Source organism: Cataglyphis hispanica, chromosome 16 (assembly GCF_021464435.1).
Source record: "Cataglyphis hispanica isolate Lineage 1 chromosome 16, ULB_Chis1_1.0, whole genome shotgun sequence".
Lineage (NCBI taxonomy): Eukaryota > Metazoa > Arthropoda > Insecta > Hymenoptera > Formicidae > Cataglyphis > Cataglyphis hispanica.
In genome coordinates this window covers 208,209-227,071 of record NC_065969.1, presented here as the reverse complement: position 1 = coordinate 227,071, position 18,863 = coordinate 208,209, and the positions used below count along the sequence as shown (strand labels likewise).

At 30.6% G+C, this 18,863-nt stretch overlaps 1 protein-coding gene across 1 annotated transcript; it reads right to left on the bottom strand.

Annotated features, from left to right (window-relative positions):
* Window positions 1-1,255: 1,255 nt before the first annotated feature.
* On the bottom strand, window positions 1,256-12,421 carry LOC126855581 (uncharacterized). Its single transcript, XM_050603386.1, has 6 exons — window positions 11,975-12,421; window positions 10,219-10,373; window positions 9,850-10,078; window positions 7,852-8,912; window positions 7,469-7,770; window positions 1,256-7,296 (listed from the first exon to the last, which is right to left on the bottom strand). The coding sequence occupies exons 1-6, from the start codon at window positions 12,042-12,044 to the stop codon at window positions 7,224-7,226; spliced, it is 1,890 nt and encodes a 629-aa protein (XP_050459343.1). The 5' UTR covers window positions 12,045-12,421; the 3' UTR covers window positions 1,256-7,223.
* Window positions 12,422-18,863: the final 6,442 nt, after the last annotated feature.

The following is an 18,863-nucleotide window of genomic DNA, read 5'->3' as shown; positions in this document are numbered from 1 at the left end:
TGTAATAAAATTAAAATTAAAATGTTTTGTAACACATTATTAATTTTAATTATTTTCTATAACATTTCACCGGTTTAATAATTTCTTTGCTGGTTTTTTCTAATATTAAAAGTATATGACACATATTATACGAAAATTGATGTGGAGTTGAGCAAAATACTCCAGAAACTTCAATGTTTGTTTATGCCAGACGAATATATTTTAAGGGAAGCGATTGTTTTTGCGGTGTTTTTAAATTACCAGCATATACGCGAAGTTCAGAAGAAAACATTGTTGAACATTTTACAGCTATAATTTATCAAAATAATATATTGTTCAGATATGGTGATTGCAGGAATAAGCCACAGAGATTACCAGGGACCTACAAAGCAAATGTATAAATTAATAAGTAATATGTAGTAAGCAATATACAGTATACAAAAACAAGAAAAATAAATATTTTATTCTGTTTTGTTTTATGTATACACGCGCTCATATATATATATATATATATATATATATATATATATATATATATATATATATATATATATTTATGTAATTAGATATTAACAAATAAATAAACATATCTGTAACATTTTAAATTTATTTATACCTAATATCTTTCTAAAAGTTGTTTTTATTTTCACACGTAATAAATAAATAAATAAATAAATAAATTTATTATATATATATATATATATATATATATATATATATAGCAGAATTGTAACGCAAAAATTTGGATTGTCATATAGTAACGTATAATTCAATAATCGTGCTCAATTAATTTTCTTTAATAGTCCAATTTTGTAATTTTAGACATATCATACGAGAATTTTTTCTTTCGCTTCAATAGGAAAGTCGCTTAAAGATTGCAGCGTAAAAATCAAAATTATCACGATATAATAGCGTATAAGTAGTGCATAAATTCTGCATATTTGTTTTTCAAAATTATTTGTTATTAGTGGGTAACTCGCTGACCGTCCACTCAGCCCCATCAAAAATTTTTTGCTAAACTAAAAGAACGCAAAATTTTTTTTTATGGATTTCGTGAGAGCATAATTAGCGTATAATTATATAATTTTTTTATTGAATTTGTGCAATGTGGGGGGGGGGCAGCTGATCAGACGTAGAATCATTTCTTGTTTTTCTACGTACAATTTAATCTTTATTTGTGTTTTTTTGTATATTTTTCTCAAATTAAACGAGATAAAAAAACAAGAAACATTCAAATTCATTCATAGTGTATTGTGATCAATCGGAAGAAAACATCTATTTGCTAATCATTTTTATTTCATAATATGATGAGAATAATAAGTTACAAGAGATTCCAAGAAACCTAAAAAGTTTCGTGTTACAATTGCGAAGAATTATCAATCAGTTGAACGTTGTGTTAATTGTCAAGATAATATATAAATATCATAAATATTGAAATAAAGGTTTCTCGATACTATTTTCACCACATTTAAAAAATGCCACAATTAAGTTCAGAAGAAAATGCAGTTTACGTCATACTTATGTTTATATGTACCTCTCTCTCTCTCTCTCTCTCTCTCTCTCTCTCTCTCTCTCTCTCTCTCTCTCTCTCTCCCTCTCCCTCTCCCTCTCCCTCTCCTGCTCCCCCCTCTCACACTCTCTCTCTCTTTCTTTCTCTCTCTGGTCCTCTCTCCACTCGAATTATAGACAATTTACAATTAAAATACTTCTTACAATTTTTACATTTTTGTTGTCAACTCGCTTAATGTCAACATTTCGACACTTCCAATCTTTGTTACTTTCCGACTTGAATGTTACAATACATAGCCAAATTTTCTTTTTTATACATGTATCTACATAGTAGCAAAGCATAAGGAACCAAAGATTCTTCAATGAATGTGAAATCAATTTTGTTTCTTATCGGAAATTTAATAAAAATCAATCGCTAACGTAGTAATCCTTTCTCAATCTCAAATATTCTGCCAAATAAATCTAAATGTATATAGTAATAATAAAAGTATAATAAAAAAAATATATCCTCTGTGTGTGTGTATATATATATATATATATATATATATATATATATATATGTATATACAGGGTGTTCCAGAATAATAGGGACAAAACTCGTGCAGATAGAGCGGACGAAACTGAGTCGAAAAGTCCTTTATCATCATTGTTTTTTTATGCAACGCTTAATAAGAAAATTATTATTGAGTAAAGTCTGACTAATCATCGCTGATCTTTAGCCAGGCGCATGTTGGTGAGCCGTATGCCTTCTGGTATATGCATGAGCACTCAGCTGTTACAGCATAGTTCACCGACGTACGCCCGGCTAAAAATCAGCGATGATTGACCAGATTTTACTCAATAATAATTCTTTTATTAAGCGTTATAAAAAAATGATAAAGGACTTTTCGACTCAATTTAGTCCGCTCTACCTGCACACGAATTTTGTCCCCATTATTCTGGGACACCCTGTATGGGTGTCCTGCAAAGATTGTGCCACGCTTGTGAGAGAGTAGAGGACAGTAAACTGAACAGAAAAGTCCTTTACCATTTTGCAATTTTTGCAATAATTATTGAAATATTAATTAAAAAGTATTAACGAATGAGCAGCATGCGTTTTGCGCGGCTAGATTATGAGACGTACGCTTTAGGCGTGACAGCGGTGAGTTTCATAGTGTCGCACGGCAACAAAAAGTTTGGCTTCGCGACGAGAGAAATACGCGTAAGACCAAACACTTTTCGTTGCCGTGCGACACTACGAAGCTCGTGTGATCGAAGCACAATCTTTGTAAAATACCCTGTATTTATATATATATATATATATATATATATATATATATATATATATATATTATTATACAGGATGTCTTAGACCATCCGTACACCCTTTTCTTTCAAAAACTACACATTTTAGAAAAAAACAACATTTTGAACAAAAATTGTATGGTTTTGAGAGGTACATAAAATGGTTTCATTGATTTGACCTTGGATGGAATTGTTAAGATCAAGTCAAGGACACCTTTAATTTCTTAAATCCCCCATTTTTTATTACATATTCTTATAGTTTATGTCGAGAGCTTTCCAAAACACTATAATAAAGTATTTTTCTATTAAGAATTTTTTGAGCTATTTTGTATCTTAATCTGACATATTTTAATATAAAATATAAAATATCTCGGAAATTATTTAGTGTTCGATAATTGTATCGTAATACTTTTATGTACAGAATAATAAGAGGAATAGTGTAAAGAAAAATTAAATAATTGTTATAAAAAATATATTGCAAATAATTGCACTTTTTTTAAAACAATTATTTTCTGTACACCATTTGATTCAACTTATTATTCTGTACATAAAAATGTTACAATTATCAAAAACTAAATAATTTTCGAGATATTTTATATTAAAATATGTCAGATTAAGATACAAAATATCTCAACAAATTCTTAATAGAAAAATACTTTATTATAGGGTTTTGGAAAGCTATCGACATAAGCTATAAGTATATGCAATAAAAAATGGGGGTTTTTAAGAAATTAAAAGTGTCTTTGACTTGACCTTAACGACCTTAACGATGCATCCAAAATCAAATCAGTGACAGCATCTTATATTCCCCTCAAAACCATACAATTTTTGTTCAAAACGTTTTTCTGCAAAATGCTTAGTTTTTGAAAGAAAAGGAGTGTACGGGTGGTTTAGGACACTGTATATGTATATATATATACAAATTCTTGAAATACATATCTGTAAAATATATATAATTTTAAATTATAAAGTTTACAATGCACATCTTAGGATATTTCTATCGTCGAAAGCGATCTAAAATAATATTAATATTCTCCAATTATTCCCAGAAACATCGGACTCACTCGTATTCACAAAAATTCATCACATGACCGCTTTAATATCTTGTTGGTGCGACGCGCGTAGGCAAATTAACAAATATAATAATAATAAAAATACAATATATATATGCTACTGTAATAGCAGGAACGCTCACATATACTGTTAGGCGTGCATCTCACCATGACTTTTAGCTGAACACGATATGTGCTCAGCTAAAAGTCGTCGCAGATCAGATTTTACTCAATAATAACTGCTTTATTAAGCATTAAGCAGGTGGGACCCTGTATATAGTCGTGGTGAGATGCGCGCCTAACAGTATATGTGAGTGTACTTGTTGTTACAGCAGCACTACTACTAGGCGCGCGGCTCACTAACGTGTGTTCAACTAAAAGTCGGTGCCGATTAACCAGATTTTACTCAATAATAATTCCTTTATTAAGCATTATAAAAAAAATGGTAAACGACTTTTCTGTTCAGTTTGCTGTGCTGTACCCACTCATAAGCGTTGTCACAGTTACTTTGGAACATCCTTGAGTAACATCCGAAATGTAAAGATAGATTGAATCAAACTGAAAAAAGTCCTATATCATTTTTCTCTATAATGCTTAATAAAGGAATTATTATTGTGTAAAGGCTAATTAGCGATCTTTAGCTGGACGCATATCAGTGAACTTGATAAGTAGTGCGCCGCCATAGCGGCGGGCGCTCTCTTACACTGGCGCGCGGCTCATCGACGTGCATCCGGCTAAAGATCTGCGATGATAGGCAAGACTTAACTTAATAATAATTCCTTTATTAAGCGTTATGGAGAAAAACAAGTTTTTCTTTTCAGTTTGATTTAATCTACCTTCGAGTGTGTCAAAAGTTACCGGACAGCTTGTATATACGTATATATGTATTTATATAATATATGTGTATATATATATATGACACATATATATTACACGCACACGCACGCGCGCGCGCGCACACACACACACAAAATGTTTTATATAAAGTGTGATAAGATATTTTCTTTGAAATTTAACATCAAAACATTACAAAAAATATTTTCAACAAAATTGATAAAATTTGAAGAGAGAAAAAACTTTAGAATATATAATTTTAACTATTTTAATTATAGTCATTTTTTAAGATTAAGCCGGCGTCACGATGTACGTTTTTCTGTATGGACCGTGGCACACAAAAAAACTTAAGCAGTTTAAGACTTAAAGTGTCGTCTACAATAGGAGTAAGAGTAGAAGAGGGCTATTTCCGGTTTAAGAAGGCTGAAGTAAGGGCGTCAGCGAATAAATTATTTTTATTTCCTACTCCTCTCTTACTTCTACTCTTATTCCTATTGTAGACGACGCTTAAGATGTAAGCAAATTGATCAATCACAGTCGAACAATAAGGCAGCTATATTAAAACTTAAGCAACACTGAAAATTTCAGATGATTTATGGATGAAATTCTTAAGTTTTAAGTCATAAGCGGGGAATTGATTGGTTCATTTTCTTATGCATACATTTGTGGACCAATCAATTTCTTTATGTTTATGGTTATGCGCTTATGCAAAAGTGTGCGCTCCCCGCTTTACTGCTTAAATTTTTTATGCTACGGCCCTAAAATTAGCTATATACTAGCTTGTATGCCCCCAGAAAAAGGGGTCACGCACACATCGTGAAGCGGGGACCGAGTACGAGGGAGGGCGGCTGTATACTGAGTTCGATCCTGCAGCCCTCTCTACAATCATGCATAGAGGCCATCATTGGGTTTAGTGGGTATGCCGGAGCGATGATACAATGCCGTCCCGGTAAGTTCCACATAACCCTCCGCCTCCCCCAGGCGGAAGATATGTATAAAGCATTTCCCAACGTATAAAAAAAAAGCTAGTTTGTATGATTTCTATGTTCGCTCCGTTGCATTATTTCATGCTTACTTCCTTGCATGCACCAATCGTGTCGGAAATATTTTCAAAACTACTTCATTGTTGATGTGTTAAATAAATTTTGACGTTTATCAGAATATTAATATTGTACAATCAACTCCCGAATATAATTTCTCTCAAACCGCGAATCTTTTATAAATGTTTTATTTAAGGACCCATTTCACCACCTTCGATTAAGTTAACCGACGGTTAAAATCAGCAGGATGACAACAAAAAATGGAGGTGAAGGAAAACCAAGCATTCTTATCATTTGCCACCCTGCTAATTTTGTCCGTCGATTAATTTAACCGAAGTAAAATTGGCCTCTAACTTATCAAAACCTATCAATCTATTAGCTATATTTTCTTTCGTCTGATATCTTCATACAATGCTAACTACAGTAAACTTACTTCGTGTGATGTTTTTATACAACGTTTCATACAACAAACCAAGCAACGTACACTATATGAGCTAGCATCCAAGCTAATCATATAAAAAAAACGTACATCGTTTGACGCTGGCTTTATATAAAAGTTAAGTTTTTTTTTTTTTTTTAATGGACCACTAATTTTTTTATATAAATCGATTCCTTGCAATTTATGTGTGTGTGTTTATGTATTAATGGATATTTCGCGTTTGTAAACATTCCATGATAGAATGAATTTTATGACTTATTACATATATTTTTATGATTCTCTCCTAATATCATATACATATACAGATATGAATTTATTCTATTTTTTACATTAAAGATCTATTATTAAAATTTGTATATCTCTTTTAATTTAACAAAAATTTTCTCGTTCGGCGAATAAAATAAATTAACAAAAAAAAATTGTTATGGTAACACAATATAATGCAATAACGATAATAAAAGTCATGATGTAAGATATTCTTACATTATGATAAAAATAGTAATAGTGATATTGATGCAGTGCAGAAGTTTATATAATTTTACTTTGAAATTTCCCACTGAACTTTGTTTGATTTATTCCGGATTAAAAAGTTTCACTATAAGAATTCACAAATTTCTATTGTTAATTGACAATGATAACAATGATAATAATGATGCCGACATGATTATAATATATAATAATTATAATTATGACGATCACTATAGAGGATGTCCCAAAAACGCAATTTCTCTCAAATATAGGGAAGTTAGGGAATTTTGAAAGACGAATTGCTGTTGTATGAAGAAATGAAGAGATTTGTGAAGCTTTTTAATAGAGCTCTTTTTTATATCGTTAAACATATAGAAAATCTGTATATTTTTGTTTTTTATTTTAATATGATGCAAAAATTATTATTGTATTGACAATACATTCTACCAACAACCTCATCTGAGAGCAGAAGCGCAATAATTTTGGGACACTCTATATAGATAATTTTAATAATTGTGTACACATGCAAATACATATACTGTGTATGTATGTATGTCTGTTGTATGCATTATAATAATCTTATTTGCATTTAAACTTTTTTTTCTATTTTTTCCTTTCTTAGTTTTCGTCAGAAGACCCGCTAGAACTTTCTGGCATGGTGTTGAACCAATTTTCACGGGCCCCAGTAATCCTAAATACAAAGATATTTTAAAAATATATGTAGAAAATTTTCCATATGTATAATTTATCTTTTTAAATATTGATGCAAATATAATATTTTATATAAATAGTTAAAAAAAAATGCTACAATAAAAAAAATATTACAAAATTGTATAATTTGATAGTAATCAAATATACATCACCTTGTACGTTGGCGTGTACTCGTCGGCAGTGTAAGTGAAGTTCTATAATACTGTGGTGTGGCACTTGATGTTGTTTCGTCTGGTCTCCTGTGTAATGTCATGGTTTCGTGAAGAGAAGTGACTAGTTCGTCTTCATTATCTAAATAGTAACGAGAACCAGTCGCACTTTTACAATTCTCGCATTCACTTCGATAGTCGTCTGTGTCATCGTGCAGAGTAGGTAACGCTTGCATGCTGCATGTACACGTCATTGATTCGAAACTGCCGCTCGCATTCATCTCGTTAGCTGCACTCAACGAAGGCTATAACAAATAAAACTTCGTATTTAATAAATGTTCCGCCTCTTAATGAAATTTATATTACAATAAATTATCATTACATACTGTGTATTCGCAAGTCTTCTCGGATACGTCTGCCGTATTTATTTTATACGTTTCAGATTGCGTTACTAAAGTGGACGCTGTCGCTATTGGAGTATCATTCGTATAAAACGTATCCACATCTTTGGTAGCATTTTTATAGTTATTCGGGCAAGTTGCAGCTGCAGACAATTGCACCGAATGAGATGAACTTTCATGAGGCGCCGCGATACTGTTAGGTGATAAGCGGAGATAATCCTTCGCCGAACAATCGGTCAGAACATCCTTCGTTCTGCCGGTAATACGAGACGTTAACGTTCGCGAAATTGTGCGATGAGAAGACACGTCTGAATTTGACAGAATCGCCGATATCGTGAACGCGCCATTTCCGCTCTGACGCGGAAAGATCGTCGTATGTTGGCGATAATTCTTGGGAATAGTAGAATGTGATATCGGTAATAGTGGTTGTTGCGTACTGGCGCTATTCATCCCAGAATGTTGACTTTCATTGAAACTAGTCGTATTGATTGACGAGATGGGTAGATTCTCGTACATGTTTGTTCCCATTGTAAAATTCGTAGTAGATGTGCTAGTATTCAGACCAACAGTGGACGTTGCATTGATATTTTGACTTACCGGTCGATAGTTGCCAGGCGCGTATGTGCTGGGACTAGGAAACGATCTGCTCGATGAAGACATCAAGGGTGTGCTTATATGATTATCGTTGGATGAAGCTTGCGCGTTCATAGTTAATTCGTTTTGTGCGTCCGCGATGACCGACATGTTTGTATGATTGTTAATATTTGGCATATAATTATCAGAGAAGTTCATCGATAATAACGTGTGCGGATTCATTGATAGCAGTTGTTCCGCTCTCGCAGCAGCAATTGCTTCCTCATAAGGTGGAGGTGCCTCGCCACGAGGGAAATAATTGCTGCCAGGTGGTTTCCATAGTGAATAACCTGTCCCACAAGATATGTCATCCATGGGAACTCCATGAGGCAATCCTCTGTCCAAATATCCCATATTGCCTAAGCTTCTCTGATCCTCTCCAAGTTGCCTGTTTTCTCGACCCGCTACACAAACTAGTACACATCACATATTAAATTTTTTATATTTTAATTATATAATTTATTTTTGTTTCAATAATATATTACTTACTCTCTCTCTCCCTCTCCTCTCTCTCTCTCTCTCTTTCTCTCTCTCTCTCTCTCTCTCTCTCTCTCTCTCTCTCTCTCTCTATTATATATATATATATATATATATATATATATATATATATATATATATATATATATATATATACAGGGTATAAAAATCTGGAAACGGTTGAATATTTCGTAAACAATGTATTTTAGAAAATAATATTTCAGATAAAAATTGTAAGACTTAAAGAGACGCATTTAATGACAGTATTAATTTGATCATGGGTGGCATCGCCAAAGTCAGGTCAAGGTCAACTTACAATTTTTTAATAGAAATTCCCTTTTTTTATTGTATATTCTTGTAGCTTAGCTACAAAAAGCTCAAGACATTTTCAAAACACTACAATAAAGTATTTTTTTATTAAGTACTTTTCGAGTTGTAGAACTTGAAAGTTACAGTACAAATCCGACCATGCAACCTCCACGCGGTACTTGGATTATGCTAATGCCGGCGGCACTATAACTTTCAAACTCCATAACTCGAAAAGTACTTAATAAAAAAAAAAATACTTTATTGTAGTGTTTTGAAAAGCTCTTGAGATAAGCTACAAGAAAATGCAATTAAAAATGACGGTTTCTATTTACAAATAGAATATAATCAAATCAATATTGTCATTAAATGCGTCTTTTTAAACTTTACAACTTTTATCCAAAATATTATTTTCTAAAATATATTGTTTATGAAATATTCAACCATTTCCAGACTTTTGGGATATCCTAGAGAGAGAGACACAGAGAGAAAGAGAGAGAGAGAGAGAGAGAGAAGTAAGGAGAGAGAGGGAAGGAGAGGGAGAGAGAGGGAGGGGCATTCCTCTACCTTGTATTTTACGCTGACGCAGACGATGTATCAGAAAGAATAACAGACTCAGAGAAAATATTGCTGTCACAAAACTGGCAATTGATCGTAAACCTATATCATAACTTGCATTTCCATCTAATACGTTACTTCCTGCTCCATCGACTTTGTCATTAGATATTGACAATGTATCGTCCAAGCAAATAAATTCACAACAGGTATCACCTCGACGAAAAGACTTGCAATTCTCCTATATTGTACAGAAATTAACTTTATATAACTTTTTAAGTTACACATTCCATTATTAATTTTCAATTATAAGTCTTCAATTATAAATGCTTCAATTACATTTACACTTTACATATTTATATATTTTTTAATACTACATACCTCGAGAAATTTGCAAATAAAAGCTTTACACCACTTTGGATTGCCATTATCACAAACACAAAAAGTACATGGTTCTGGTCCAGGAGTATAAAAGATACCGCTTTCAAAAGTACGTCCACTTTGATCTTTACAAGCAACTCCACTTTCTGCATGTACTATAAATATAGAAACATATACTTGATATTAAGAGAGACACAAAAAAGTAATTAAAAGATATGAAAAAAAAAAAAACTAATACACCTACAATATACCTCTAATAGTTATTTATAAATAATTATTTATTTCTTATCTGTGCTATTAAATCTTTTATCTATTTGGCTTTTTTTTTAATGAAGTGTGCTACAAGTTAGATTGGAAAAACTAAATAAAAAGTTTATATCTACTCAAATCTTATAAAAAAAATCCCTAAAAGTTCCAGATATTATTATTCAAAATTCCAGATAAAGCAAATCTTTAAAAAACTAGTGTAACTTTCTAAAATAAAATTTTTTATTATGCACTCTTCTCACTTATACAAAGGAAAAATACAAAGCCTTTTAAGTTTCAAGTGTTTTGATTTGCAAATGTACTAAAAAAATAGCTTTCGTAAGATGATCATTGTTATTTACATAATATTTTTATCACTAAAAATTACAATAAAAAATATACTGCATATTTTATTGTTAAAACATTGAACATTGAACAAACAGAAACAAATATATATTTATAATAAAAAGCATATAATTCACAACTTGACTTATCGGCAGATTGCCAATTGCTTACAATATAAAAGCAAAATTATCAAAAAAAGAATTTTTTTAATTCTCTGAATTCTAATAAAATTCTATGAGAATTCCCTGATTTGTCCAGGTTAAAAAAAATACTTGAAAATTCCAAGTTTCCCATATTTTTCTAGGGAATAGACACCCTATTTAATATATCCTGTGTTAAATATATAAAGCTATATATATTTCGCATGATATAAAATTCCTTTATTTTCTAATCACTCATTTTTAATAAATAATTTTAAATTTAATTTAATTAAAATTAAATTTATTTTAATTAGATGAGAATAGATATAATACTTGAAAATTGCATGCTACAAATATATACGCATATATACGCATGGGTTCAGATGCAAACAAGCAGAAGAAAAAATTAAATATATATAAGGAATCATAAAGAATTAGGGCCAGAACACAGACTTTTGCATAAGCACATAATCATAAACATAAGAAAATTGATTGGTCTGTAACTATATGCATAAGAAAATGAATCAATCAATTTATGCTTATGATTATGGTGCGCAAAAATGTGCTCTGGTCCTTAAATCCATATCAGATTATAATTGAAGATTCAGATTGAAGAAACTTAATCATTGGGGACAAAATATTTTTTATTATTATTATTATTATCGAATTGCAGTCTTTAATTTTTTGAATCGGCTTAACTTCTTATATTTCTTATATATACAATTTGCCCCATTTTTTCTGATAACTCTCAAGAAAGAATATTCGACCTTGATACACGCGGATACAATGCATAAGCATTCGCACAAAATTGATGACATTATAAATAAAAAATAGAATAGAATATAAAAAGATGTATACACACACACACACACACACACACACACAACACCAAACACACACACACACACACACACACACACACACACATATATATATATATGTATATATGAAGATATATACATCTCTTCGTGTTCTATATATATGAGTGCGCACATATACATATCGCAATCGTATAATGAACTCACCCTTGAGACGAGAGAGCGTAAATGTGAGGACCGCATAACCGAATAGGTTACCACTGTTGCTGTGCCTCATTCTGCATCTGTTATCTCGTCATAGCTCTGGTGTGTCTCACTTCACATTAATTTTTTGCTTCGACGATTTTATTAATTCAATCGGCGTCGTGCGAATCGTCGATGTGCCAAATGCATGTTGATGACCATATCTCACTTCGCGAGGACACCTCAGCTATGTGGCAACAACGTACAAATTCGTTTCACGCACAAATTCGTTTAACAACTACATTTCTCTTGACGATACGTATCAAGATGCCTCTTATTATCTCAAGACCGCGACAACTTGAGTACGAATTTACGCACGGCGACTCCCGGAATGATCGATTAATAAACGAATTGGCTCATGGGCTGCCTCTACGAGCAAAATATCACGATCATGGTAGCGCCATCTTCAGGCAAGTTAGGGAGAGACAACCGACGATCAGGGAGTCGATCATGTACTTTTTCCTTAGGCGATTTACATCTGTTAAGCGAGGAGCACACACTTTTGCATAAGCGCATAACCATAAACATAAAGAAATTGATTGGTTCACAAATGTATGCATAAGAAAATGAACCAATCAATTTTTTTATGTTTATTATATCGCTTATCTAAAGATGCTCACTTAAACGGGGAGCACACACTTTTGCATAAGCGCATAACCATAAACATAAAGAAATTGATTGGTTCATTTCCTTATGCTATATTTGTGGACCAATCAATTTCTTTATGTTTATGGTTATGCGCTTATGCAAAAGTGTGTGCTCCCCGTTTTACGTCTCAACGATGCTCTTTCTCTCTTTATACCATATAATTTTAATTATTTATAAAGTTAAATTGTATTGAATATAGTATTGAAAGTTTTGTATGTGATGTTTTGAATAAAATAATTATAAATATTCAACAAATTATTATTATATACGTTTTATGATTTCATAAAGTACGGCGCATTTACTCCTCAATTTAAGAGTGAGTAATTATTATATATATATTTGTCTGTATGATTAAATATTAAAATCTTAAAAGTTAGATATTAGTATCGATATTATCGAGTGTGAAACTCGCTCGCAAGTCCGTTCTTAAAGTAATCAGCAGGTTAGTTCTAGAAAGTCACTGCTGTACAGCTAGCTAGTTCTAAATAATGCTTTCTGATTCGTCGATCTAAGGAATTCTTAATTCTTTGCGCCATCGATTAGAATTACTAAAAGGATTAAAATATATTCGGTTTTTAGGCTAAATAACCATATAGAATTAGAATGATAAGCGATTAATGAAATTAGTTAACAATTAAAATAAAAGCAAATGGATTACATAATTATTCCATAGGTATTTTGCAGGGATAAAAGCGGTACTTAATTACTAGCTAAAATATAGTTTTTAAAATTGGCAGGATGTTACACATCTCAACGACGCTCTTTCTCTCATTATACCTCGGTTGTGAGAAAAAGTGAGAAAAAGATTGCTCTTTATTGGGATCTGTCAAATGAAGGCATGACCTCTGGTGGCAGAATAAAATATTATTATTAGAGTACAGTATCACGCTTACAAATCACACAATACGGCCGTAAAGCATAAATACGCGAATTTATTTATCAATCACAAATTGCACTTATGGTTAGCATTTTATTCAACTATAAAAGTTGTTGCTTTACACGCAAAAGCATACGTGTGTAACTTCCTGTCAATTTTAAAAACTATATTTTGGCTAGTAATTAAGTACCGCTTTTATCCCTGCAAAATACCTATGGAATAATTATGTAATCCATTTGCTTTTATTTTAATTGTTAACTAATTTCATTAATCGCTTATCATTCTAGTTCCATATGGTTATTTAGCCTAAAAACCGAATATATTTTAATCCTTTTAGTAATAATAATTGATGGCGCAAGGAATTGAGAATTCCTTAGATCGACGAATCAGGAAGCATTATTTAGAACTAGCTAGCTGTACAGCAATGACTTTCTTGAACTAACCTGCTGATTACTTTAAGAACGGACTTGCGAGCGAGCTTCATACTCGATAATATCGATACTATACTCGATAATATCTAACTTTTAAGATTTTAATATTTAATCATACAGACAGATATATATATATATATAATAATTACTCACTCTTAAATTGAGTAAATGCGTCGTACTTTATAGAATCATAAAACGTATATAATAATAATTTGTTGAAAATATTTATAATTATTTTATCCAAAACATCACATACAAACTTTCAATACAATTTAACTTTATAAATAATTAAAATTATAATAATTAAAACAGGTTATTATATAATGCGCGAATGCTTCCATAAGAAATGATCTTAATAAAATTAATATGCTTTTATTGTAGTATCGATCAAGCAACCATAAATATAAATTTAAGAGGCTTATATTCTATGGAATCATAAATTATATACATTACATATATATTATCTAAAATATCTATTTTCTAAATTATAGAATGCCATAACTTTATATAAATTGTCAACTTATTATCAGAACTGAAATAAATAGAACAAATGATTCCATAAATTAATAAGCATAAATATTAACTATATTATTAAGGATTTTATATTATAAAATATTAATTAAGCTGAAAAGAATGCGCATAAGAGGCCTCATATCAGTGAAACCTGATATTGCGAGCAATAAGTCGAACGGACTCGCGACGGCTACGACCACGAGCGCCGAAACTTAATAGGCAAATACATATCGATCGACAATTCTCAGAAAAATTGTTGTTATAAATCTTTCTTCTCGGAAGTCCTCCACTGAATCATCCTAAGAACATTCCAGAGCGCAACGCGTGATCTGTACACGGCCCAAAAACCCTTTGTTTCGACAGTATATAAGCCGGCTATTTCGAACCTCAGAAGCATTCAATTAAAAGGTCTTCAAGCATTCGGGTCATTCAATTAAAAGGTCTTCAAGCATTTGAGTTATTCAATTCTTACATTCAAGCATTCGAGTTATTCAATTGAAAAGTCTTCAAGCATTCATTTTTAGTCAGCATTATTCATTATTATTTCATTACTATTTCGTACAAGTATTCGCTCCGTATTATTCGTTCATTCATTCACTCACGAACTCATTTTCGAATCATTCATCCGCTCTGCTTCTGGTTATTGTTCGCGTACTATTCGTTATACAATTTCGATTAACATATTAATTGTTATTACTGTCGATTCAGTGTTAAGTTGTGTAAAACTAAGGAAATAATAAAAACTTTGTGTGCATACGTCTGTATATACTTTTATCCGGCCTACCTCATCCACGACCGAGGTCTTAAAGGACGAGAGAAAGGCCTAACAGAGTACGACCAGAACTGGAGCAGAAGGAAGGATTTTCCTGCCACATCACGGTAAGTACTTACAATTATTATAAATCCCCGTTTTTCCATAAATATTAGAAACTTTATTTCAATTGATCGACAACCCCTAATATCATTCAATTACCTTTTCATCCTCTAAATAATAAGAAATCCCCTGTCAAGCATTAGCAAGTTGCTGACAGTTTCCAGTCAGCCAACTTTAATCTATTATCCTACTATTATTTAAAACACCCCCATAATATCAATACTAAGTAAGATTTATAAATTCCATGCAAAATATACACTACTGTTGTCATTTAAACCCGACTTAATCTTGCAACATTTTGTTCTTTTTCCGGAAATCCATTGTTGCCGAGCGCTTATGGTGTCCCTGGCGACTCCCTCCTTTCTTTTAAATTTTGAATATAATCCTTAAACCTCGTTGCCGAGCGCTTATGGTGCCCTAGCGAACTTCTCCTTTCTTTTTGAATTCTTTATATAACCCTTAAACCTAGTTGCCGAGCGCTGATCAAGGTGCCCTGGCGGCGTTTCCTATCGATTTAAAAACCTCCCACAAGAAATGACAACAGGAGATTAAATTGAAATCAAATTTATTATCTAATTTTCGGAACACAATCCAATCTTTGAACCTAGTTGCCGAGCGCTGATTACGGTGCCCTGGCGACATTACCTATTCTTCCTAAGATTTCATCGTTGCCGAGCGCTTATTACGGTGCCCCTGGCGACATTCGACACTTTTCTAAACATTCTCTTTCTATCAGAAATTCAGAGTCATAATATAATCAAGTATTGATATTAAATAAAAGACTTTATTCTTTAGACAATTCTCATAATAAATTAATTTGATCTAACTAATTCTCTATTATTTAGTGTCTACAATTTATTAATTACTCTTAATTTCTATTATAATCTTCCTTTTCAAATCTTAATTCTCTAACTCTTGCACGGTTTCTAATAAATATATATATATATATATCTTAAGTAACAAGCTCCTTGCATATGGTGAATCCGCAATACAAGCGAGCTTGCTGTAAAGAACGGAACCATAGGTCTGGCATAAAGAAACGCGTCAAATGCATTTCTAATCTATCTCAGTTTAAACATTCTACTAGTAGATCAAAACCTCGTATAATATCTTGCAAAAGTTTCTTTTTCTCTTACCATTATAAATCGCTTGAAATTTTCTCATAAATTTCATAAAGACATTCAAAAACATTCACAAATAAAAATTTGTAATAAAACTGAACTGACTTAACTAATAACTAATAACTCTACCTAATAAATGATCCTACTAGCCTATTTACGTATACGCCAGAATTTATATTACTAAACCAATTATATCAAAATATAACACATTTTAAGGAATGTTACCAACATAATTTAACAATTCCTCCTCGTGATCTAAGCTCCCAATTAAAATATCAATTAACTAAAAATCATTTGAACATAGATGAATATATTAGATATTTAGATACATAATCGATATCTTTCTTTTATTATAATATTAAAATTCTATTCTTTAAACCTCATTAACTTTCGAATTACATATACATAGTTACGTTTATATCCCTAAAATACCTAGTGAAACTTTCTAGTAACCAACTAGTTCCGCGCTACGTCATTCCTCTAGATTTACTAGGTTAGTCCTAGTTCTCGTCCGTTCGTGGAGTATAGCCGGTGGAAGCAGGTTGCTCTATAAAAGTAGAGAGCAATCTTTTTCTTACTAACTGAGATATAGAGAGAAAAAGAGCGTCGCTGAGACGTAACGCGTGCATAGACATAGAAGTATAGGGACGAGCATATCATTACGGAAAGGAAGCCACTGCGGGACGATGCGACGAGGTAAATTATGTCTAAATTTGATTGGCTGTTCGCGCAAATTCACATCAATGATATTCGTGTTGGCGGCTGTCAAACTATCACACACGTATTTTGGCAATATTTGTCTATAAATTTAAAAACTTTGTCATAAATATAATATAAATATAAATATATAAATATTTAAAATATATATACTTATATATTTTAAAATATATAAATATGTTTTCCAAACAAAATATAAACATAATAAAATATATTAAACTAATATATTTTTTTAAATATGGTTGTTATAAAATTACAAATAAAGAATAATAATTATAATTATATGTATAATGACTATTATAGTATACACTTTTATAATATTATATTATTATTAATTAAAATTTAATATATATTATTTAATATATAATAAAATTTATTTATAATAAATATCGATAATATTTATTAATTTATTTAATACTATGCTAATAAATACAATATTCAACAATACAACATATAATACAATTCACTAATAAAACATATAACACAATACACTGATAAATATAATATTCAACAATACAACAAATAATAAAATACAATAATACAACATATAATACAATATACTAATAAATATTCAACAATACAATACATAATAAAAGATAATACAATACACATAATACAATATATATATATATATATATATATATATATATATATATATATATATATAATATAATACATTCTTCATTGATCTTTGAATAATATAAGTTTGTTGAAAAATTGACGCTAACTTTTAGATTTATTTATGCTATTTAAAGTTATATAATGTAATCTAATTTTCATATATTTTTGAATAATAGTTCGTATTAAATGTATAGAATGGTTTTCCATAAAAGATTGATTGTGTATGTGTTCATTTAAATCATTAAATAAATTAATATGTATAAATTGTTTTAAAATCACATTTGTTAAATAACCTGCATTAAATTTTTGTTTCATAAATATTCTACTTTCATAAATAGCACAACGAATTTCTGTTTCGCATTTGCGAGCAATCTTTACAACTTCTTCGGAAGGTTGTATTAATCCTCCGCAATTTTTTCTATTTATTAAATTATTTTTTCTTTTTTTGCTATTAAAACATTTAAACAATTTTTGCAAAACAATTTTTTTTTTAATTGTCTTACGATACCCAGCAATATATTCAATAATATTTTTAGAAAGTTCTGTTATTTTTCTAATATCAGAAATATAATAATGATCTAATAATGGTAAAGTATCATTTTCATTAACATTACAATTTTCAAATTCATCATAATATTGGTAATCTACTGGTGGAATTTATAATATCTTGCGATTGTTGGATTTTACCAGCTGATGAAACATGTAAAATAGATATTTCCTCTAAAGATATACAATTTCTAGTATTACTATTACGAATATCTGCATGAACTAAAATTTTTTTCATGGCTACTTTAAATTGCCTAACAGTTGGATTACTATTTCCTCCTCCATGGTGTCTTAAACATCCAAATAATAATTCTATATGATCTTGACTTAGTCTGTAAAAAGGTAAATACTTTAAAAATTTGTTTTTTTCACATAATTCTTCATATAACACGCATACATTTTCAATACAAATTAGAAAAACCTAAAAAACCTAAAAATCCAGTTTTGCGACGAGAATTAATTAAACATTCACCATTCTCTTTTTTCAATGATAAAATATATAATT

Bases quoted from the DNA above. Each gene is read 5' to 3' on its own strand.
- LOC126855581 (XM_050603386.1), bottom strand. From the start codon at position 12,044: ATGAGGCACAGCAACAGTGGTAACCTATTCGGTTATGCGGTCCTCACA. The intron at 8,913-9,849 runs GTAGAGGAATGC...GATGTGTACTAG, and splicing joins GCGTCAGCGTAAAATACAAG to TTTGTGTAGCGGGTCGAGAA. The intron at 7,771-7,851 runs GTATGTAATGAT...TATTTGTTATAG, and splicing joins AGAAGACTTGCGAATACACA to CCTTCGTTGAGTGCAGCTAA.